This window comes from Athene noctua, chromosome 6 (assembly GCF_965140245.1).
Source record: "Athene noctua chromosome 6, bAthNoc1.hap1.1, whole genome shotgun sequence".
NCBI lineage: Eukaryota > Metazoa > Chordata > Aves > Strigiformes > Strigidae > Athene > Athene noctua.
Window position 1 is genome coordinate 22,232,059 of NC_134042.1, and position 25,937 is coordinate 22,257,995.

Below are 25,937 nucleotides of genomic sequence, written 5' to 3' on the forward strand. Positions count from 1 at the left end.
GTGACAGAAGCAGATCAGGATGCAGTGTATCCACTGCAGCTTAAATGGCTGACTGCAAATCAAATGCTGAAGGTTGGAAGTTGAAACAGCAGAACCCTAGCCAACAACTGCAAGCAAGAAAATATTCGTTCTTTGCATGGCAAAGCAATTTCTGGACAGCTTTCAGTGGAGGGGTCCTTCAACACCTTATTTTCCAGACATTTTTATTTCACTCTACCTTTACTTGTTTTATATGTGTAAGTACCACTTTATTCGATGTCATCTTAACTATTTTCTTTTGGATTATGGACAAATTTTACTTAAACTAAGAGCTGTAACACGCCTGGAAAAGCAAAGAGACAGGATGGAAGAAATACACTAAGGATCCTTGTAATTTAACTTTACATTGATCCAAAAGCCAACTGAGGTACAGCAGTGCCAAACCGTAGTAAATATTTTTTTAAAAAAAATCGGGTTAATATTTGCTTATGTCACTGAGATTCAAATTGAACTAAAGCAGGCGACGCTTTCATAGAGATTTTGGTTTAGCAGCATCACATTAAGTTAAACAAATGCCGCTTTGTATTTTTTCAAGGTGTTAGTTCAAAGAAGCAATGCAAAGTATATTGATTAATTCCATGGTAGTTATTTATTTTAATAGAAGGACAGTGATTTTAAGGACCTGGTAGCCAACGTTATCTAACACCACAGCATGCACAACTCTTTCTATTTATAGGCACTCTAGCTGGCTAAGGTGAACCAGTAATCTAGGCTACAATCCAAGGGGCTTGATTCACTTTGGCACCTGCTAAGGTACAACACTGTAAGACTTGAGAGCAAATTAGTCACACTGAAAAGATGTGTTTCTAAATTCTCATATAAGCTCATCTTATTTCCATCACAACTCCCCCAAACCCCTGAATTGCTGGGACTCAGGCACATGCTTCAATTCAAGCATAAGACTGTGGATTGAAAACAATTAAAGTAAGAATACAATCCTTTGTGTTAACTAGTCTGTTGTAACTGCCTGTAAGCATGCGCTCACCCAGTGCCAAATACAAGATAATTTACACCTAATGAAAAAGATGTGAGCTACTGCAGATATACCTCAGGGTAAGAATGAACAGCCACACAGCCAGCTCCTTCAGAACAGCCATTACTGTAATTTTGATTCCAGCTTAATCCAATGTAATTGTACTTGTGCCTACACCCAGACTTTAGTGAAGCAATCATGAGTAAGGCTACATAGTAACTACTCAAACGCTAATTTACTAATTTTATTATGCTTAGCTTTTATGTTCCTAAAGGGTGTTTACTTACCTTTGCACTGCAAACCCTGTCTAAAAAGCCCTTTGAGAAGCTTCTTACAGTACTGGCAAACTGTTGGCCGTGTGTAAGAGTGGATGACAAAAGTGTGAGGCACTTTAACCTTGGACAGTAAGATCTTGTCTAACTGAATAGGTCGTCCAATGTAGGACTGTGAATTTGATCTCTTCTCTCGCCCAGTGAAGGATTCTGACGGTGTCTTTTGCTGTAAAATATATAAAAAGAACATTTGAAATAATCATGATTTATTAATTTTAAAAAGAGTATTATATTCATACACACCTCGAGAACAGTAAGTCACATGTCATAAAAAGTAATGTAAGTGCTTTTACAAATTAATAGAACACAGAACATACCCTCTCAGACTGCTTTTGAAAAACTGGATTGGTATCAAACAATATCTTCGCCAACACTACTATCATACATTTAACACTGTGGATGAAATGGGGGTTTGTTTTTTTAAAAAATAATATTTTTAATCAAAATGAAAATATCCATTAAAGATTTCTCAGAAAAGCATTTTGCATTCTAGTAAAAATCCAAGACATTTGTAACTCTCTTCTGTTTTGTATCACAGGTAACTTTGAAAGGCTGTGGTTTTTTGCATAAACATTAAGAAAATTATTACTTTAATCTATGTCCATGGAGGTTTTGATAGAAAACAGATTAGCGTTTTCCATTCCCTTTATTTATAATTTTTGCTATCACTAATCTAGCCACATTTAGAGTATGAATAACAGATAATTAGGTAATAATAGGTATTTAAATGCATATACATTATGAATTGAGACATAGTCTAAGGTATGGAAAGCAAAGAATCCCTGAATGAAACAAGTTACCTTATTTTATCTACTAAATTCATTTAGATGTAAATATGGCAATTACCCCAAGAAAACAATTGACCCAGAAAACTGCCTTCCCCTATGAACTGCCCTTGAGAAACAACCAAACTACACCCACAGTTAACATGGAAAGGAGAAAAAAAAGTGGTAGATGCAGCCTGATAATTTAAAACTCAGCATCTTCTTGCCACCATCTTCAAACAATCTGAAAATTGAAGGCTAGAAAACATTCCTTCCAAAGTTCAGATAGGTTTCTTACTGTAAAGATCAATTCTTTTGGCTATAATCTAGAACCGTCTTTCCAAAGATGCATATGCGACAGATTTGCTGAACATTAGAGCTACCCTGCTAATTGACAACAATGCCAGCATCACATGTATGTCCATTGTACAAATGCAGTCTTGTCAAATCAAGGAAAAATATGCAAAATACATGGTATGATACAGGTACATATTGTCACCATAAACAAACTAGATTGAAACAAGCATAAGAAAGAATGTATTTTTGTTATCACAAATAATAGTGGAAAAAGTATGAGTCCCTACTTTGATAGTTTCAGATCTTCATACTCTGTAATACACATATGAAAAAAAAACAAAACAAAACAACAAACTAGTCTCAGTTTAGAATTAAATTTGTTTAATATTTCTTAGTTACCAATATTGTTTGCCTAGTATTTCCAAGGCAGACTGCATTAAGTCTTCCTAAGTCAACATGAACAGGACTTTGGCAGGGAGGGCAGAAGCCCAGCAGAAAGGAAAGAATGAGCCCACATACAGAGCACAAACTGCGTTGCTCAGCTTGTGCAAACTACCTGCAAATGACAGCCCTCAGTACCTGTGGACAGGACAAAGCTCACAGGAGGAGCCAGAAATACTTATATGATCCTCTCAGTCTTTTATGTAGAATGGGGACAGTTCTGGCCCAGGCTGATGCTCCTTTAGTCTCAGTGCAGTGACTTACAAGTTACATCCTCAACCCCATGCTGTGGTCAGATACCTAGCTCTGAATTTGGTCTTCAGTGCTCACAAGAGCAGTTATGTATGTGACACAGCACATTTTAATATAAATATTTTCTTTTTGAATAAAGTAATTCTTTAATGGTTTGCCTTAATTCTAATTACTCCCTGCAAGGCACTAGTCACAACACTTTGCTGTCTTTGTCTTGAATACGGACATTTGGTGGACTTTTCATATGTAGTGACACTATTCTCTTAAAATGTACTTTAATTGAAAAGGACTAAGAATTCCTTAAGGAGAAAGAGGTCTATTGCTTGCTTTCATTATATCACTGCAACAAATATATCAGTTTACTGTTCTTACCACTAGAGCTACTTCTTGAAAGATCTCTTGTCTGAAGTACGAGTGACAAACATCTCCTAAGATTATGATCTTTCTTAGAACCCTATCTAATATCACCTAAAACTACTTTGTGTTGCCATTCTTTGCCTTCATTTTCCAAATTACTGCCTAATCAAAAGTTATTTTGGCAATTGAACACTGCTAACATTTTTTTAAACGTCCAAATTACTTATACCTAGTTAACCTCATGCTCAAAGGATTTTAGAAAAATGCTTTGGCACAGTTTTTCTCACCAAATGCCTTGCAGATTTGAAAAACTTCAGTAGTGTTGCTGTAATGTACTGAGACTAATCTTTGGCACTTATATGATTAACAGAGAGAAAGGCTTCCCTGCAGCTTTGTATTTGACCACTGACATGTGCTGCCTAGATGATGTCTGATCAAATCGCAGATGTGGTACAATATGACTGTGGGACTAATTAGTTGCTATAATTTTTTCTTTTTCACCTTGATGGCAAGTTTTTACATTTTAATGTGCTAGTATATGCTTCTGGATGGTCCTGAGAAAAGGGCAGGTTGGACAAAAAGTGAATTCTAGATGCTCTATATTGAGTCAATCCTTTCTGAAAGGTAACTGCAACAGTTACTCATATCATGAGCTTTGCTCAAATACCATGTTACCACTGATAAAGCATTTGTCCTACTGTTTATTAAACTTTTTCCTCAAAATTTATATCGGTCAATGAACAATTATCACTTTTGAAGGACTTACTTGAAGTCTCATTTCACATGGCTGCTGGGTAATGTTAGACTAGGCAATTAACTACATTTTTGCTAGTAAATTAGAAGTTTTCTCTACAATTCAAGTGATAATACTAAAAGATAAACACTGGAAGACCTACTGCAGGATTTCAGTCTTCAAGACTGGTCTCTAATTTTTTAACATGACTTTAATATTCAAACTGTTGTTTGTATTTTTGTTAAAAATAATATACTAAGAATGCATAACAAGTTCAATAACAAATGAACACAACAATTTCACCACCTTCACCTCAAAACCAGTGAAAATAAATGGGTAGGCCTAAACACACTCTTAACAAATTCTTTGTAGGCAATATCTGTCATTTTTTTTCTATTTACAGAAAAAGTATTTCAGCTTTTCTTTGTCATTCTGCAAGCACACACACGTGTAACGCACCAGCAATTCTTAATTTACAGTGTCATCAGGTCAAGTAAGAGGTGAAGCTGAATTTCGTCTTCTCCTACACTAGAAAAGACATCAGCAGTCCTGGATCTGGTCTCTCTCCTGCATGCCCAGGCCTGACACGCTGGACTCGAACTCCTTCCCTCTTCCAGCCAGAGGAAATGCAGCCCTCGGCTCCCGCTCAGTGGCAGCAAGGGAAGGGAAGGTGGTGACAGAGAACTTATGGCAGCAGCAGCCAAAGCATCACTCCACACCCCTCTGATGACTGACTGATTACCTCCTCCCTCTTGTCAAAGATGAGTTTCTCCTCCTACTACATTCCAAAACTCCTGTCAGTATCCGTCAAGTTCTAACTTCCTTTACTCCCAGCACCAGACAGACGCCACAATTAAAGTCCCTGAAAGAAAAGCAAACCAGGAACTATCCTGTTTTTACTGCAACAGCAAGTATCTCTTCCACAAAGCACCTTCTTCTTCAGCCAGTGTGCCTGGTTTGTTAGAAAGATAAATTAGTTTTTCCTGGTAGTCAGCCAGACTACTGACTCAGCAAATCTGGAAACTTCCCAGGAAAGGATTGCTTAACTGGATTACACTATGGAAACTAATAGCCTGCATGGCTCCAAAACACTAAACAGTCCTTTAGAACAATCGTCCCATCAAGGTAATCTATACTTTAACAGCTCAGAATATGATTTTTTGAGTGACAATGAACATGAAGAAACACCTGCAGATATTTAACTGTATGGATGTCCATCCAAGCCAGTGACATTGATCACACCCAGAGACTTCAATTATGCCTTAAAAGTGTGAGAATATCTAATAGAACCCAGTGTTTGCTTACTCTTTTATCTTGAATAAAGTTTTTTTTTTTTCACTCCAAGAAGGGAGAGGTGCCAAGCTTCTCCCCAACATGGGGCATTCTGCATGACTCTTACTAGCTGATGCCGTCTGAAGCAACTCATGGTTTATCTGGTTAAAAGCTATTCCGGGACACAAACAGTGGCCAGAAGCACATTGTACAGAACCCTCACTGCAGGAAGGAGACAGTCCTCCAAATAACTGCTACCCCAAAGGTAAAAATAGCTCATCCTTCCTGTTGTTTTTACCTTGTCCAAATCTATTGCAAAATACAATTAAGAAACTGAAATAAATACTGATTCCCAGCCAATGGATTCAGCTGTTCTTACTACCTGGGTATAAGATTGTCTTCTAGCACTACATCTATCCCTCCCAGGCATAGAATTCAAAGAAACTTTAGGGAGATGCTGAAGGGACTAATGGGAAGCAATAAAAGCTGACTTCCTGGATGCAGAGTTGTCCTCTTGGGAACAAACACAAGTAGGGACCAGCCCTGCAATCCAGCTGCACAGGTTAGGCTAAAACATAAAACAAACTGCTGTTTGCCTGACTTCTTTCTAGAGGTTTCAACATTCCCACTAAAAATGTTGCAGGGAGTGTGACAAAACTTTACTGCAGTTTCATGTTCTAGAAGAGTCAGAAAAGAAATACTTCAATTATGTCATCTGATTATCTTACTTTAAATCATGCTTGCAGAAACACATTTAAGTCAGTAACCTTCACTCAGAAGACAACAGGCTACACATCCTATACTCTTCTAAATGTATAATTTTTTGAACCTGTTCACAAAGAAGTGCTAACCTTTTCCAGGCTCAGTATCTAAAAAGTATTGTGACATTATTCCTGTATGTTACACTGAGATAATTAAAAACAACACAAGTGTTCCTACAATTTTGCAATGTTTGCCTTAGAAGAATCTATCATGAGCTAGGTTTTTTTATTTACTTGGACAAATGAGAAAAGTGATGTATATTTAAAAAAACCAAACAGCAATAACTGTCTGCATGAAGTTTCATTTTCAGTGTTGAAGCATACTTGTCGAAACATGCATTTCCTTCCTATATTGAAGGCAGAGGATAAAGCCTTAATATGTTCATATACAATTTCTTCACAGGAAGCTACTGTCAAATGAGATGCTAGATATCTATGTAACCACAGGAACTACTATGTTTTTAATGCAATGCAAATGTTGACTTTCTTTTACAAATTAAACTATGTGACTGTAATTAAGTGAATTCAAGGAAACAAATCTTCAGTTAAATATACTGAAATATCACACTTAGACTGCAATCAACTGTGTTGTCTTTCGAGGCTTCTTGTACTCTTCTTTTTAAGTCAAGTGTATGATTTAATCCTACAAGCACCATAGTTAGATAGCTATGGTCTGAAAAACACTTCAGTGTCACATGTGTAAACACATCAAAGAACTGAATTCAGTACAAGCTGTTAATATTAAACTATCCACAGATGGAAATTATTATGTACCCTGCTCCTCCACTCAGACATCAATACCAGCAAACAGTGGTTTGAATGCTCTGTCTGTAACCTGCCTCATTTTTTAAAGTAGCAAGAGATTACTGGGTTTCAACAGTCATTGTGTGCCTACACTGACTTCTCAGAGTCAGAGATTTCCCAAAACAAAAGCCCTTTGTTGACAAAGGATTTGCTAGTGCCAGCAGGCATAGTAGGGCTTATGTAGCACAAAGCTTTTTTCCTGCATCTTACAGACCCAACTTCCTTCAGAAGTACTAGGTTTAGCTTGATCTTCTATTATGTGCTTCATAATTTAAGTATAATAATTTAAAGTAATAAATTATTTCCATTTAAGTCTCCTGCACTACTAGAATGCCCACATAAGCCAGACTCAGCAGCTCTGTTGTGCCTACTGCATAGCACTAATAAGAAAGAAAAAAAAAAAAGAGACATACCATGAAACAAAGGTGCCATAGCCAAGTTAGAATTCAAGGCAAAACCCTTCAGAGATTCTTTGCACAATTCTGGTTCACCCTATCACATATGAGTATTGCCTTTTCTTTGGTGTCCTCCATCCGTCCCGTCCATCCGTCCCCTGTCCCACCCACCCCACCCCCCAAATGTCTGTGAAATGCATCCCATCTGATACTGTCTCCATACCATCCTTATTGAATCAAGAGATAACCAGCAAGTCTTTGAGCTTAACCACAGGCATTGGTTTGGAAAAAGTTTTGGCACTGGACAGAGGAGGTCCAGACAAACCAGCTTGGTGAGGCTTGGCTAAAGAGAGGAAGTTTGAGGATGTCACCAATGCATGCTATGCTGGACCATGTTCTCAATAACAAGGAGGGGCTGGTGGGGAGTGTGAAGCTCAAGGGCAGTCTTGGCTGAAGTGACCATGAAATGGTGGAGTTCAAGATCTTTAGGGCAGCAAGGAGGGTGCACAGAAAGCTCGTTACCCTGGATTTCAGGAGGGCAGACCTTGGCCTCTTCAGGGATCTGTTTCTCAGAGTACCATGGGATAAAACCCTGGAAGGAAGATAGGCCCAAGAAAGATGGTTAAGAATCAAGGATCACCCACTCCAAGCTCAAGAGGTCTGCATCAATGAACAAGGAGCTCCTGGACAAGCTCAAACACAAAAAGGAAGACTGAAGAGGGTGGAAGCAAGGACAGATAGTCTGGCAGGAATATAGAGAAACTGTCCAAGCAGCAAGGAATCACATTAGGAAAGATAAAGCCCTGATAGAATTATATCTGGTTAGGGACGTCAAGGGCAAGAAGAAAAGCTTCTATAGGTATGTCAGTGATAAAAGGAAGACTAGGGAACCTGTGAGCCCTCTCTAGAAGGGAACGGGAGACCTGTTTACCCAGGACATGAAGAAGCCTGAGGTACTCAGTGACTTTTTCACCCCACCTTCCCCAGCAAGTGCTCCAGTCATACTGCCCAAGTTGCAGAATGCAAAGGCAGTGACTGGGAGAATGAAGAATCACCCACTGTAGGAGAAGATCAGGCTTGAGACCATCCAAGGAACCTGAAAGTGCACAAGACCACTGGACCTGATAAAATGCATCCACAGGTTCTGAGGGGACCGGCTGATGAAGTGGCTAAGCCACATCCACCATATTTGAGAAGTCGTGGCAGTCTGGTGAAGTTCCGGCTGACTGGAGAAGGGGAAATAAAACCCCCATTTTTCAAAAAAAAAAAAAAAAAAAAAAAGACCTGGGGAACTAAGGACAGTCAGTCCTGGAGAAGAGAAGGCTCCAGTGAGACGTTATAGCAGCCTTCCAGTACTTAAAGGGGGCTACAGGAAAGGTGAGGAGGGACTCTTATCAGGAAATGTAGGGATAGGACGAAGGGTAATGGTTTTAAACTGAAAGAGGGTAGATTTAGATTAGGTATAAGGAAAAAATTCTTTACTGTGAGGGTGGTGAGACACTGGCACAGGTTGCCCAGAGAGGCTGTGGCTGCCCCCTCCCTGGCAGTGCTCAAGGCCAGGTTGGACGGGGCTGTGAGCAACCTGGGCTAGGGGAAGGTGTCCTTGCCCATGGCAGGGGGGTTGGATCTAAAAGATCTTTAAGGTCCCTTTTAACCCAAACCATTCTACAATTCTATGAAAACAAGCTTATATATTACAAGGGTAAGCACCACTGAACATTTTAGCCAGGTAAGTGGAGATAAAAGGTTGCACCGATTGCCTTTATTCCTCAAAATACAAATTGCACTTTGGGATCTTGTAGCATTTCATAAGACCCAGTACTAACATTAATGATGTTTCAGAGATGCTATAGGAAAGTTGAATTTTTACTGCAGGGTTTGCCACTTTTTTATTTTCAGTATGTGCAAACCCCTATTTTAGTACTTAGAAACTATAAGAACTTAGCTCTGAGTGTATGTTTGGTTAGATGTACCATACACTCCTAAAGAACTGCTACTGTCACAGTCACAGAGCCTACAAGACCTCAGTTTAAGCCATGGTGACTTATGTGATGGATCATAAGCTGCCAACTGTTACTATTTTATGTGTTTCCTAAAAACAAAATAGCAGATTTAAGAACAAGTGGCAAATACCCAAGGACAAGAACAACCTCAACCTCTCTACTCTTCCAAGCTGAAGAAACAAATACCTATAAAAACTTTCCAAGCAATTACAAACAAGTTGCATTCAAAACCATCAGCAGACGTGGCACATATGAAGTTTCAGAACATCTACATCTTAAGCTGCTTACCATTTTCTCTTTTACCTATCTTCCTAGATATCTGGAAAGTATTAGGTGCACAACTCGTGCAATATTTAACACTTTCCTAAATATACATCTTTTAACTTAAAATTGTCATCTTTTAGATCTCATCTAGCTGAAATGAACTGAAATTATTCTATTCGGGCAAAAAAGCTCAGAAAAGCTCTAATGTAGTTTGAATTAAGTCACAAGAAATTCAGTGCCTCAGTATCTAGTGCATGGCAGCTAGTACAGGGACTACTATTATTTTATGGCACAGCAGTGTGTATAGTAAGCCATTCCAAATTTACTTTCTGTATCCCACAGTGTTTTAATTCAGGATTCATTTGGACTTTGAATGTCACAGACATGCAATTCTTTAAGAAAAAGGGGAACTAAATTTTAAATAGTTTTGGTTTTTACCTTTAATATGTTTTAATATTTTAAATAATTGTACAAAAGCAAAACTAAAAAAAAATATACCTAAAAGACTGTGGAATTAACTTAAAACTCCTATTTATATATTTAACTTTCAGTGTCAGGTTCACTGAGTTCTTGATTCTCAGTTATGTTCAGTGCATGACCCTAGATTCACCTGGTGAACCTGGCACTACATCAATGTAAACATTACTTAGGATTGGTTTAGTTCACAGCCTATATTTTACACTTTTTTTTTTTAATTTTTAAATAACACGTAGATTTTTGACCTCAAAAAATTTCCAGGAGCACTCCCAAAAATATTATAAGGCTTTTATTAAACAGATGAGCACACTGAAACTAAGTTCCCATGAGACGGAGAGGAATATGCTGTGTACGTCACTGAAGCATGGAAGGACAATTTGTGGGTGACAGGAAAGAACCTAACTATGAGTGGTATTAATTGATAGTTGAGTGTCTGTCTTCAAGAGGAAATACTAATTTTGCCTCTGAGGACCTTCAGTCCAATGAACTCTACTCCAGCCATTAGAAAAGGACTCCTACTATTTACAACTGGCTTAAAGGGCCAAGCTGCTCTCAGCTGCAACACCCTAGCTCTCCTTTAAACCCTCCTTCAGGGGCTCTTTTTTTCCAGTCCAGTAAGCTGGGGAGGCAGATGAGGCTTTTATAGGGACTGAAACTGGGAAAAGGAGATGCATCTTCTGTCTGAGTGTGGAAAAGGGAAGCTTCGTCGAGTGGGAATTTTTGAGTCACGGGAAACAAGGAGTCCTGATTTCAGTGGTGTAAGAGAAAAGAGCAGCTGTATTAAGAGCTGGGTACAAGGGAAGATAGAGAAAATGGCCACCTACAACTCAAGACAATTTCCTCCCCGAGACTTTACTGTCCTAGTTCTGCAAAATCACTCTTCTATATATAGCTGAAAAGCCTCAAGCCATCTCTGCTTACAACAAATCTACAGAGGCAGGCAACACCTGATGCTTTGTATCCCATCAGTGATATGCAAATAGGCTTTTCAACTAAAATGATTTGAATTTTATGTTCTTTAGTAAAAAATAATTCCCGATTCTTCATCAAAAAGCAAAGATACTACGTAACTCTGTGAGACATAGCATACCTATTTTAAATGCAAAGCTCAGCTAGCTTTTTCTGAGAATGACTTCCCATGTGTCTATAAAATTACCTTAACATATCAACATTCACTGTTTCTAGAAGAATGAGCAAAATTTACTAAAATAGTGTAAACATATATAAAAATAGAAATAAAAGTCTACTGTGTCATATAAATGTATTTTAAAGTAAAAATATAGATGGTTAACATATTTTCTTTTTATAAAAGAGACACTATTTTATTTTCCTTCAATTACCTTTTTTTTTTCATTACTACATTTAATTACTGTTAATTTAGGGTAATCTATCACCATCCAGATTGATGGATTCATCATTTTTTCAGATAGCACATGCTTAGAATAAAATTATCTCAGATATTAAAACCCCCCTGTTCTATATGTGCTTGCTTTTATTCTTTTATGGGTATTCTATGGAGCTGTAATTCTGGTGCGCGCTTACAATAAGAATCAATGTGCTTCAGAAAGAAATAAAGTTACTTCTTTGAAAGAGATATATGTTTGGCCATGATAATCTTGATTTCGGTATAACAAAATATTCCTCACATTAACTACGCAGTATTTCTAGAAAGGAAAACATGTGCAAAGCCTGCTCTGCTCTGGCTGCATCTCAAGTATATGCTGCAATGGAAAGATGCCAACATTTGACAGTTTCTGTAACTTTTGAAACTTTAAACACGAAACAAACTTCTTTGGAAAATCCATATTGAAAGCCAAAGAGGAGCACCTTTGACATGAAGCATCCATTAAAAACAAAATAATTGTTTTCTCATTTAGACTTGATACTCTTCTTATATATAGCTGTAACTTAGCTGTACACTGTTCATGTTTATTTCCACAGAAATACAGAAACCTTGGGTGTTTTAATGCAACCAAATAAAAGCTACTACAATGCATTATGGTATTAGAATTTTATTGCTGATGAGCACAGGTTTTTTAGCTTAAAATAAAATATCTATTTTCTACATTATTCCAGCAAATACCCAATGTTCTGAAAGTGAAGTTAAAATTTTCTTCCCATGTGTTACTACCAGTTAAAAAAGGGCTTCATCCAACGAATGATGCCTATGAAATGAAAAAGCGACTTTTGTATCGAAATATTTCAATGTTAGCTAATTTTATTGTTTAGTATAAGAACTATGACCTTCACCTTGGAATCTGAACTTTTCAGTTTCGCACTAGGTATCCTATTTCCAAAAGAAAAACAATTGCTCTTGAGTTCTGAAGATTCTAATATACAATCTGATTAAATTCCTGAATTTATTCACATTGATACTGATAATCACAAAAGAGGATGTTCTTGATAGTATGATAGGGAGTAAATTCGTACATACCTCATAGCCAGGGCTGACAGGAGACTGAGATAGGAAGGTGGAAAGGCAAAAAAAAACCAGAACAAAGAAATAAGGGGGAGAAAAAAGATAGAAAATAATGTTACTTTAGAAGCAAGCATGAATGTGTGATTACTTTCTACTCTCATTCTATATTACAGAATAGAATGAGAAAGACTTGTATTTGAGCTATGACAGATAAAAATCTGGGTTACATAGCATCCTCCTAGTTCTACTTGTTCTTAGCATTTCTGTTGATCAGTTTTACACTACTAAGTTAAGAATCAAAAAAAAGGATATTGCCCAGATTTTACTCTTTGGAGGTAGATTTTAAAAACTGTACTCAAATATAGTCCCCAGACAATTTTCTGCTCAAATGAAATACTTTATTGGCTAATGAAAACATTTATACCCAAACTGAAACTTTCTGTGTGTGGTGGTTCTCTAAGGAAGGATCATTAAAGTACCCTTTTCAGGATTCCACATTATCCTGTCTCAAAAGATTTTTTGAATGTCACAGTTTCATAAGTTAGGGCATAACTTCTTCATTTCATAAGTGGCATTCTTCCAGAAACCAGACTTACAAGCTAAATTTAACACCATGAGCTAAAGCTGCGTTCTTTCTGGTTCATACAACATCAACAAAAAGGTTCTGAAATCATAACTTCGTTAATAATCCCATCTATGAAAAATCTCCAGGAACACCTTCTCTCTGAAGTGCTCTGACTCTACATAGCAAATAGGGGTAAAAATGACATTTGTTTTAGTCCTGTTTGAAGACTTGACAGATATATGATTGAATTCAGTGGTCCCAAACATAGGTTCTATTTTGCTACCAGTGATTTAAGCGCCACATCAATACTAATAATGAACGATACAATTTTGTGAACGAGGATTATGTTTCTTAGTATATTCACACAGACTGTAGAAAAACTAAACACGTTCCAAAGTACATGCTTTGATTGGTACCACAGTACAAACTGCCATAAAACTTATCTCATAAGTACTGCAGGAGAATGGAGTCCAAAGGACAGATCTGACACAGGAGAACTGACAAGGCTTATGCACACTTAAAAAAAGGGAAAAAAAATGAAACACATTCAATGCAAAAAACCCAAAACAAAACAAAAGAGATACAGAAGCCATATGTGATAGCACTTCTGAAAATCTGGTAAATGACACCATGATTTCCTGAAATAAAAGTGAAATCAGAAAGCTATTTCACTTCACTAGGCTAATGCCCATCCCTGTACCTACTGCAAAGGTATTTTCATTGTGCATGCTCTTGTGTGTGCACGTGTCATGTTCTGAACACAGCATAGGTACACTGATGATTACAAGTTCTTTCAGAAGTATAGCCTGCAGTACATATGAAATTTAATGTATTTCTTCACTGGCAATTTTAATATTTTCAACAGTTTTGAAATATGTAACTTTGCAAACCAGGTATTTCATGTAAGAATGTATCAGCAAACAATGCAGTCGTATAATTGTTTTCGAATTGAAATTTTTTGCTATGTTGTAACTGTACAGTACAGTGAATATTTATAGAGAGTATACCAGGGTGCTCACTCATACAATTTTTTCAACCAAAATTCAAGAAACAATTCAGAATTAGAGTCAGCCTTCCTCAAAATTTTCTGTCTTCGTCTGAGTAAGTCAGCATTTTTGAAACAACCTACTAAGAATGATCAAGATTTCTTGCTGCAGTTTTTTCAGAACTTAAGCGCCTTACGCATTTATGCAGCTTTTCAATTAAAAATACAAATTCATAATGTTAACCTTAATTTCCAAGTAGCTTTAGGCTAATGATAATCAGTAGCTTAAGTACATAATTATGGTTCGTAGATGGTACTGCATATAGCACCAAGTCTACATCATTTGCAATAGTGTCCTTTTAGTATGTCAAGTTTAATAAGTTTAATATTCTAATTGAGAGGAAAACATGATAATTATTGTGTGTACTTATAAATTCTTTCCTCTCTTTTAAACCTTAAGGTTTTCAAAACTTTCACTTAGGAGTGGATTCATTTACACACAGTGTAAATTCTTAACTATTCAAGTATATTATGACCATGAGTGTTAAAAGGAACAAATGTACCCAAGATAAAATATATGCATCATTCTAATTCACTCCAGTCATAGAATCATAGAATGGTTTGGGTTGGAAAGGACCTACACTCCCCGATAAAGAGTCCCTCCACATCTTTCCTGTAGGCATTACATTTTGTTCTCAGAACTGTTTTCATGATGGAAAACTACTATACTAATGCATATACAAGCATACCATATATTTAGTGTACTTGTGTGTATGCTGTACATCTATATATATATATATATATCTACACACATACAGACATACATATACATACACTCACCACAAAGATCTGTTTAAGAAAATAATGGAGATTTTTCCTACTTTCTTCTAAACACTTAGAAATATGCTAAATACACAGGCTCCAACTAAATAACTATAGCCCTACCTGTGACAGATAACTCAGTTTGATACCATGGTGTTTGGGTCACAGTGTCCTCCTGAGGCAAATCTTTTCCATATCATAAATGAATGGACATAATTGTCTGATACAAAAGAAATTCAACTTCTAGTTCCAGAGAAGACATCATCCAAGATGCAACTACTCACATTAGCATGGGTGGCAGTTTTAGACTTCCAAAATAACCTAATTCTTGACAAAGGGAGGAGACTCCTGGGAGTATCAGAAGTGACACATACCTTAAACCCACATACTTTAAGCTGGTGACCTCCCTTTTACATCAAGATGCCTTTTCTCACAGCAGTGCTTTATAATTTACATACCACCCTCCTCTGCAGTCTGTAACAGGCAAAACCAGATTCTATAGCACTAAATGTCATTGTTTCTTATCAGCAACACCCATGGTGTCTATGGCTAGGGAATCCCATACCAGAAGGGCTTCATCCGGCACGCTGGGTGAGGGTTCTGCAGAAACTGTCCGAACCGTGCTGAGTCCTGTTAGGGACACGTTTGACAGGCGTCGTTTACGTACGCCACTGCAGTTGTTAGGGATTTTAAATGCACATCTCTTATGGTAATTTAGACCACAGCCTGAAAAGAGATATGTAAAACCATCTGATTATGGTTTATTACCGGAAAAAGCAAAGAATTCCTCCCCCAGCCCCCAAACCAACAAGAATTCAAAACAACCACCCTTATTTTTGATTAAACTTTTTTTCTCCGTTCTGCTGGTTTAGCTCCTATGTTCTACAAATTTTTTGAGAGATGATGTTATAAACTCTGAATAGTTGTATCTAAAATAAGTAGTTTTTCTTCACCTTTTCAAAAATCTATGGTCTTAAAGTGCAGGAAATTTCTGTGATCAGCATTTGAGAGAAGTCTTTCACTGCAAATGGTATATTCCATTGGATACAGTCTGCCAGGAGCTGAATAGTTGTGGCAAGATGAGAAAATATAGCTATTGCAACATCATATGGACTGACAATAATTTCAGTTAAATGATCTGAATTAATGTGATATTATAATGAGATACAGGCTCAGGCTCATAAAGGAAGTGTAAGACACAGAAAGCCTTTTCTTAAAAACACATACAGACCAATTTTTTTGCACTTCAGGTTACAGAGTCGTAACTAGGAGGCCTCAGAGCAGTCAAAACGATCAACTCTTAAATTGGTTAATTATTTTGATAGTCCTTACTATCTCTAACACCTGTCATTTTTTTGATGCCTAATCAATTTAAAGGCATCATCAGAGAGACAACATATATAACTGGAACGGACAGGTCTCTTCCTGAGACTGAAAAATCCCATCTCACTGCAGCTTACCTTCACATTTGAGTCCCTGACGCACCAGCCCCCACAGCATTTCTCCACAATGGTCACAAAAGGCTGGCGCTCGATATGAATGAACAAAAAGAGCATGGGGCCGGATTTGAAAGTCTTCAAATGTAGCAGAAGCTGTAACAAGATCATTTCAAAAATTAATAAAATTAGTAACATTTTGATGATACACCTTCATGCTACAATGATCACTGGAAAAAGAATAAAGTTGCTTTACAGACTTGCAACAATAACTTCTCTGAGAATAATTTTCCAATAAAACACAGGAGGATAATAGTGTATAAAACATTTATCAGAAATTGCCAGAGTTCAGTCAAATGTTGGAAATTTTAACATAATCTTTTTACAGATTTGACTCACTACACCTGAAGTTATACATACATAAGATAAACTGAACATATCTAGTAAAGAATCTTTTTTTTTTAAGACAAGTAAAGGAAAATGTCTTAAAAATGGGCCATTTCAGCTGACCATTCAGTATAGTGGCTCCAGCAGCCTATGTTGTTACCATGAACTCATTGCTCAAGTTGAAAATATACATTAGATTTTTAAAAGAAAACATGTAATTATACACCAAATCATCAATAAAGACAAAAACCTTGCAGAGCAGTCTGCAAGACTGCTGTACTTTTCCTGAAGCACCAATCCTTTCAGTGAGATGTGAGCTTGCAACTAGTATAATGGTTACAGAAGCTACAGGGGGTAGTTAAGGGCACTACTGTAAAATAAATAATGACAGTGTTTTAAGAACTATATTTAGTACACGGAGATAGGCAGTACCACAATACTTTTAAAAAATATACTTTAACAAAATCTTTGTTATTAAATATGTTAAACTTGTATCAGATAAGCTAATGAAAAACAGTATCTGTCAAATGTTGTTAAACACTAAGCAGATATGCAAACACGATCTCATTCAGACTGCCATTTAAACAGGTGATTTAAGTGTGTGCTTACTCTTCACAGATGGGAGTATGAATGAACCAAGTATGTAGTCACTTAATAAAAACGCTTTGTCTCTCTACAGAAATACTTTTCTGATTTGCAAATGAGAGAAAAAAACCCTATTTTTTAAAATGGATCAGTTCAAATGAATTTCTAAAAGATCCAAATACTCTTAGCCCCTGGCTTGTTCCTTGTGTATTAATGAAAAGAGGATCAAAAATCTGCATACCGATCAAGAAAAGGTTTTTAACTAATTAGAGCAGAGTACCAATAAAGACCTATGCCCTGGACTTAGTTCATTCTGTGCACAAAACTGCTACTCTTAGGTGAAACTTTTCAAAAAATGTCCACAGAAAGATATGTTTCTAGTCTTGACCAGTCTCGGGATCTTTTAACAGACGTTTTTGGAATACCATCACAAAAGTAGGATTCAATGACTTCAATGTTATCAAATCTTCTTTTGTAAATTTTTATTAAAACAATCTAAATCACCTAACAGTTTAATTCAGGATTTAACTTTATTTTTCCCAGAATTATTCTGTTCCTGGTTTTCATAATTAGCCATGTTAAAAAAATTAATTCATAAAATTACAACTTCATAAAACAGTCTGACATATTACAACTGAATCTGAAATAAAATAGTTTTCCATTTATTTAGCAATGTTAGGCCAGGCATTTGTTTTCAGCCTCAAGGGCTTCCAAACACATACAGACACTTTATGAAGTATGCTATTTTTCTATTTTTTTCCAGACTACAGCAGTCAAGTTCATTGTTAAGGCAATGCTCACTCTGTAACAACAATGCTCTCCTTATTATACTAGAAGACACAGCTCATCAGAATTCATTTTAGATATTGAACAATATGCTTGCGATTTTGTCTAGGTCTTATGTCAACCATCTTTTCTGTGCATACAGTCAGATGTTTTTCCGTAATTCCAACCAAATCAAAGAATACATTGGAAGGATCAAGCACTCAAACTTTAAAATATATTTTGATGTTATTTAAAATATAAAAATATATATTTTTTATTCACTTATACAAACAGAACAAAATACAGGCATTTTAACTTCCCTATTGAATTTCATATTGAAGATATAGCAGAACTAGGACAACACTTCTCCAGTAGATCACTGGTTTGTGGAGTTCAAGAAGGATTCATTCTTCTGGGTGTCTCTATCACCAGCATGCAGTAACCAGGAGAAAAAGGTGCCACTATCAGGCAACAGACACCTCATGGTCCTACCACATATGGATACCAATTGAGCTACAATAGCCCAGAAGTTAGAAGAGATTAAGGTATAGATGAATATCATAACTTGATACTAAATAAAAGTTGAATTGGAGAAGGAGGAGCAAGGAAAACAATTCCAGGAGTTCACAGCCATGCTGTAACCCTTCTGCACAAAAAATACTGTGCTTATCACCCTACAGTTTAGAAGGCTGGATTCTCTCTTGTTGTCTCATACGGAAGGAGCTGAGAGGGGTATTTTCTGTCATCTGTTCTCCTAGAGACTATCAAGGAGTCATTTTGGGTCTTGATAACTCACAACTTCCTCTCCTCTCGCCTAGCCTATGAAATTGTAATATACACATGAAGACATGGGTGTTCATAATTTTGGAAACTCCAGTCATACTGCATGCTGCAACAAAACTTCTCAGCAACATGGACTGCTATAAACACATCTCTAAGCCTTCAAAGGTGCTGAAGGAGCTGGCTTGGGTGCTCGTCAAGCCACCTTCCATCATTTACCAGCAGTCCTGGATAACCGGGGAGGTCCCGCCAGATCAGAAATTGGCCAATGTGATGCCCGTCTATAAGAAGGGTCGGAAGGATGATCCGGGAAATTACAGGCCTGTCAGATTGACTTCGGTGCCTGGGAAGCTGATGGAGTGGCTCATCCTAAACACCACCACACAACACGAGTGACAACCAGATGCTCAGGCCCAGTCAGTATGGGTTTATGAAAGGCAGGTCCTGCCTGACAAACCTGATCTCCTTCTACGACAGAGGGACCTGCTTACTGGATGAGGGAAAGGCTGTGGCTGTTGTTTACCTTGACTTTAGTAAGGCCTTTGACACCATTTCCCACAGCATTCTCCTGGTGAAACTGGCTGCTCGAGGCTTGGATGGTCACACGCTTCACTGGTAAAAAACTGTCTGGATGGCCGGGCCCAAAGAGTTGTGGTGAACAGAGTTAAATCCGGTTGGAAGCCGGTCACGAGTGGTGTCCCCCAGGGCTCGGTGTTGGGGCCACTCCTGTTTAACATCTTTATTGATAATCTAGACGAGGGGATCGAGTGCACCCTCAGTCAGTTTGCAGATGACACCCAGCTGGGTGGGAGTGTTGATGTGCTCGAGGGTAGGGAGGCTCTGCAGAGAGACCTGGACAGGCTGGAGCCACGGGCTGAGGCCAACTGGAGGAGTTTCCATAAGGCCAAATGCCGGGGGCTGCCCTTGGGCCACAACAACCCCCAGCAGCGCTACAGGTTTGGGGAGGAGTGGCTGGAGAGCTGCCAGTCAGAGAGGGACCTGGGGGTGTTGATTGACAGCCGGCTGAACAGGAGCCAGCAGTGTGTCCAGGTGGCCAAGAAGGCCAATGGCATCCTGGCTTGTGTCAGCACTAGCGTGGCCAGCAGGGACAGGGAAGGGATCTGACCCCTGTACTCGGCACTGGTGAGGCCGCACCTCGATTCCTGTGTTCAGTTTTGGGCCCCTCACTCCAAAAAGGACATTGAATGACTCGAGCGTGTCCAGAGAAGGGCAACGGAGCTGGTGCAGGGTCTGGAGCACAGGTCGTATGGGGAGCGGCTGAGGGAACTGGGGGGGTTTAGTCTGGAGAAGAGGAGGCTGAGGGGAGACGTCATCGCCCTCTACAGCTCCCTGAAAGGAGGTTGCAGAGAGCTGGGCATGAGCCTCTTTAACCAAGTAACAAGCAATAGGACAAGAGGTAACAGCCTCAAGTTGCACCAGGGAAGGTTTAGACTGGATATTAGGAAGCATTTCTTTACAGAACAGGTTGTTAGGCGTTGGAATGGGCTGCCCAGGGAGGTGGTGGAGTCCCCATCCCTGGAGGTGTTCAAGAGTTGTGTTGACATAGCGCTGAGGGATATGGTGTAGTTGGGAACTGTCAGTGTTAGGTTAATGGTTGGACTGGATGATCTTCAAGGTCTTTTCCAACCTAGATGATTCTGTAATTCTGTGAATCTCGCTACTGGTTTCGTTCTGATTTCCAGAGGTTGTTTCTAAAAGCATACAAGTAATAATCAGAGCACTATTAAAACAAGAGTGATATGTAAAATAAAAAGTGTAAATCTCAATCTAGCAAAAGATTTAAGCATCTATGGAAGTTTATGCCTACTTACTTGCATACCTACCTGAAGTTATGCATGTATTTACATTCTATTTTGAGGGGGTAATGTTTGCTAAATTTTAAGATTGGAGAGAAATTTTACGTGGCTTTACTGGGTGTTTTTTCAAACAGTATGAACAGTGCAGTAAAAACACAACTAAGCTTAGAAAAAGCAGTAACTTCAATTGAGCTTATAATTTAGATAATGGATTAAAAATATTGTAATGTACCTCTGTATTAAGATACTAGTTTTTGCAAAAAGTAAATATCAGTATCTCTGTAGGATTTGATCATTTGTCTCACCCTCCTCTGTGTCCTGAATTCAGTCCCACTTGAAGGTGTTAAGTGGATGGGAGTATTTTCTTGGAGTGTCATTCTATCAAGTCCATTTTTTTGTACTGGTCTCTTCTCACCCTACTCCTCACCCCCCCCCACCCCCCCCTTCATAAACTGTGAATAAATAATAAATAATAAATATCCTTTCTATTACAGCTGTAATTGAAACTTTCTGTCTCTATGCAAATTAATGGGCTACCATGTTTTAAGTTCTTGTAATAAAAAATGTTTCTCCTCCCAAGGCATAAAAAAGTAATTTAGAAACAACTTTATTATATCTTTTGTTCAGTTCATGTTACAAATAAATACCACACTTAGCAATAATAATGTTAATGCAACTTTAGGGAGGCAGAAATCGAAGTAAGTTTAAGGGAGGCAGAAACCAAAGTACTGAACATGAAGTTGTTGTACCAGTTATTGTGAACACATATGCAGTATTATGTATTTAGGTTTTTTTTTTCATCTAAATGTCCTCCAATTTAAGGGTCCCTAAAATCTTTTGTAGAGTTGCAAAACAGAGATGATCAATTTTCATAGAAACTGCCTTTCAGTAAAATCTTAATTTTGCCAAAGTGTTTGACTGATTGTTGAATTAACATGGGGATTTTTTTCCTTGACAGAAAAGTAGATTGTCTGTACTGAATTACAGCTGGATTTAAATAGCTCTGCAGCAGGTTAGGCTGCCATTTTCATGGTGAACTGACCCTCCTGTATGTGTTGTATCTGCTACAACACTAAGTAAATACTGGAGTTAAAACTCAGCAGGGATGAGCTGACTGGCAAAACTGTTCACCTGCCATGAACTGTGAAAACAACTGAACCATATTTCTGTGATGTTAAGGGAGCAGGAGCTAGTAACAAAGGGTTCACCTGCACTGAAGGGGCGTGAAAGTTACTCTTAGAAGCTCCAGAGATCAAAGACAAAGCGCAGAAAGGCAGGAAACAGTTTAATGGAACAGTGAAGGATTGTTAGAGCCTACCTGAGGCAAGTTCTAGGATGCTTCCATCATTACCATTGGTATCTTCTTTTGGTGAAGATAAGCAGTGATAAATATCATTCCTATTCTACATTTCAACCCTCCTGGCTGAATAAGTGGAACTTCTCATATCTTTTTATATGATGATATATTTTAAAAGCCATATCACTTTATACTGACATGATAAATATTTAAAAATAAAAGGTAGGGACGAAAAATGCATTTTATTTTAAGAAAGCTTTAAATTTGGCAAGTACTGCAGAATACAGCAATAAGAGAATACAAAACATCATTCTTTCTCCTTCTTTTGAAACTTGTTTTGGCAGTGTTCCATTCTGCTGAAAGGCATGGAACTGTTTTGGATTTTAATTTTTAGTGTAAAAATAGTGTTTTTCTAGGCTCCAGATTTACATGTTCTCATCAGGCCCTGCAGACAGGGTTCTGTTTTCTTGTCTCATTAAAAGTTATTGCAGATCACTATTCACTGAAACTAGTGTGTCATTAGAACTTGATCTGGAAGAACTATGTCAACTAGCAAATTACACAAATCTTTAGTCTGTATAAACATGGCTAATTCATATTTCTTGTTTTGCCACCTGTATGGCATAGTTGACTCTACAGCTAAACCTAACACAGCTTAAATTTTCACAGCATGCAATTCCAGAAGCAGTCATATACAAGTTAGGTTCTTCTTTTAAACTTCTTCCATCATCTTGTCATTTGTTTCTTTTTAAAATTACACATCTAGAAAGGCTTTTATATAGCCACTAACAATCAAAGTTTTAACTTTCAACATACTCTTATGTTACTGACTGAAAAAATAAAAGCCCTGCTGATGAAGAGAAAGATACTTTTTTTTTTTTTTTTCAAATTAAATGGAGACCTTTCTTATTAACAAAAAAGCTTCTGTAATGTCAGGTTACCCTTTTGCTTTGACAGAGCACTGATGCTGTGAAGGCAACTTTCTGGCTGTACTTAAAATTGTACAGTAAAAAAAGAAGGGGTTCCAAATATGTCTACAACCATATCCTGAAAAACTTACTACTCTGCAGAAAGCCTGCAGTATTATGTTCTTAATATGATACTGTTACACTGTTAACTCTCAGGCTAACTTGTCATCATCTATTTAAGCATTCTTAGTATCACCAAAACACAGACATTGAAACTACAACAGTTTTGACAAGACTGTTTCATCAAGTCTGTTAATGACTTGGCTGTTAATGGCTAGTACTCCTTGTTCTGGGCTCAGGAGCAGATCTATCATTCAGCACAGCTGGAAATGAGAACAAGAAGCCATTGCAACTCACAGAGGCAAGGTCCTGCTTTCAGAAAGAGGCAAATGATTTACCAATCATTTTGAGTTCCAACTCTAAAAGGACTTTGAACTATTAGCAGAGGTGAGATCCTGCTATTATGAGCAACAGAGTTTCATGTAATGGGAGCTGTCATCTAGCACCCATGCCTCATAGCATAAGAAACCATCAACCACATGATTCGCAGTAGCTTGCAGCTATGAAATCAGACATTTTCCTGCTACCCTCTCCCATTTGGAATGCCTTTAAGAGAAATACATCCCGTTGACCTCCTACAGGCACTCATAACTGAGTCCTTCCCTACAAGAATTGCTGGCATTCACCAATTAACAAATAAATAACACATACGTTATACACTATTCCACTTCAAGCACTGATTAAGCCGTTCAATGGGCTAAAAGAAAGCATTTTATTCTTTTTGCTATTCCATCCTTACAGTCTAAGACCTTCTGAGTTTTCAGAGTCCCATCAAAGTCAGCAGAGCTAGGGCAGTTCATACAAGCCAAGTATTTGATCTCTGATCTTCATCTTGAAGTCTGATTTAAAAAATAAACTGAGATTATCCGGTCCCCAATACAAAATAGAAATTACAACTTCCTAAAATCTAGACATGTACAGATTTGTAATCACTCTATTTATTCTGCTCTGAAATAAGGAAACTTGGATACGGAAAATTTGGCTCTAATGAGCTTTCTGGATGTGTGTGTAAGTAATTCAGCACTCTAAATTTCACATGCAGGAGAATCTTTCTAATCTAGTAAATTTTATTTTGTTTTCATTACCTATTACTGCTTTATCTCAATGTTTTAGGTGAAAAATAGCTTAAATTATTAATACTAACAGTTAGGTAACTGGCCGTAGGAGGCAGGGATAGAGGGGGAGATAAATTTTCAGAATTTCATTTTGAACTCTCAAGCAGAAGCCTGCCACTTTCTAACTACAATTGGTACAGTCTAGTTGCTTTTTTTTTTTTTTTTGTAACACCCAGACAAAGCCAAAGTGGCATGCCCTCAATCCTTCAGTGATACGTAAGGAAACCAAACCACCAACTACAAGCATGATCACACGTTGTGCTTCTGCACATGGACTATTTAGACTGGAAACACTGTGAGCTTGGGATCTAGAAAGAGGGGGTGGAAAAGAAAGGTTCCCCAAAAGAAGCCGTCATCTCAGAAAGAAGAGGGGCGATGGAAAGACAAAGGCGAAGATCCTGTTTAGAGGTAGCATGCAGGAAACGAGGGAAGAACCCAAAGATCAGGGAGATGGAAGTCAGGGGATGGCCATGCATTTTGGTCAGTGATGCCCAATAGTGGTAACTGCAAGAAGAGGCACAGCAGGAGCAAACGTGACTTTCTGACCAGCATTCCCTGGCCAGCAGCCACCTCCTTACTGGGAGGGGCACTGGGGAGCTAGTGAATGTAAGGCTTGGAAGGGCGGAAATGAGCCAGAGAGGGAGGCACTCAAGTAAGGTAAAAGCTCTGATCTCCTTGGTTCTTAAATAAACCCCAGTATCCAGACTCACTAGGGGTTATTTACATTGTCTCACCCATGAGATTTAAGCAATAAACCATAGGAGAAAACAAACCATTTGCAAGCATTTGCCCAGTGCTAGCTCAGACTTGTATGGAAAGTTTTAATAAAAGATTAACGTTTATGAGTGAACAGGCTTGATTCATCTGTACATTCTGAATTTTTAAGGTACTTCTATTCATCTGAGAATTATTCCACAGTTTCAAACCTACAAACTATACAGCACAGTAGGTTTTATATTCATTTGAAATCCCAGCACAGAATTTTTTATGAATTCACCCATTTTTCACCCAAGTGGAAAAACCAACAATACCTTAGTTCACAGACTTGGGCCCTGTTAATCATAAAATTACACTGCAGAGGTATTAATTTAGCATAGGAAAACAAAATTAAATACTCCACAAGCTTACTGGAGTTATTGACGCAGTGTTCAAAATTAACTCTGACTACTGGCAACAAGGAGCAGCTCCAAATTAAAAATAAAGCCTCTCGCTCACTTTCCGTGCTCACACTGATGTAAATTGATATCATAAAGTAAACACTACACGTCTTTTACATCTACGTCCTCTGATTTTGTTTTGTAAGTTCTTCACACAGTTCTTTTCTAAGGTTTCTGAAAAAATCAAGTGATGGATTACATGGTCACTGTCAGAATCATACATCTCAAAAAGAGGTGCTCAAAAAGAGTCAGTAGCACTTGTAAAACTTACCTAATTCCTTCAAGCTTCTTTCATAAAAGGTTAAGAAAATGACTTGTTATATGGTGAATAAATGCTAACAGTTAAAAGTATAATGGAATTAAAAATACAATCTTATACTGAAGTCACTAAGGAACCTCTGTGTATGTGAGACTATTTTTAACAGACTTTAATGTGATGATCTGAAAAAGTTTAGATATATCTTAAAGTTACCCTAAGAATTCATAAATATATATAATTATATACAGAATATGCACAGGTGGAGGTTTTTTTGCATGGTATCATCAGATGTGCATGGGCCCTTGATGGGCTGTACCAAAAAGTGCTGAGGGACCTGGCTGACGTCATTGTGAGAC

General features: G+C 37.8%; 1 protein-coding gene across 2 annotated transcripts in view; it reads right to left on the bottom strand.

The window, feature by feature from the left end:
* Positions 1–25,937, bottom strand: part of PRKD1 (protein kinase D1) — a 152,437-nt gene that overhangs the window by 34,597 nt on the left and 91,903 nt on the right. The window contains exons 3-6 of one of the 2 annotated variants that reach the window (XM_074909177.1): positions 16,416–16,547; positions 15,521–15,681; positions 12,599–12,622; positions 1,300–1,510 (exon numbers count right to left, since the gene is read on the bottom strand). In XM_074909177.1, the coding sequence (XP_074765278.1) occupies positions 1,300–1,510; positions 12,599–12,622; positions 15,521–15,681; positions 16,416–16,547 (528 nt within the window). The remainder of the gene's footprint in view (positions 1–1,299; positions 1,511–12,598; positions 12,623–15,520; positions 15,682–16,415; positions 16,548–25,937) is intronic. The other variant, XM_074909178.1, reaches the window with a different exon arrangement.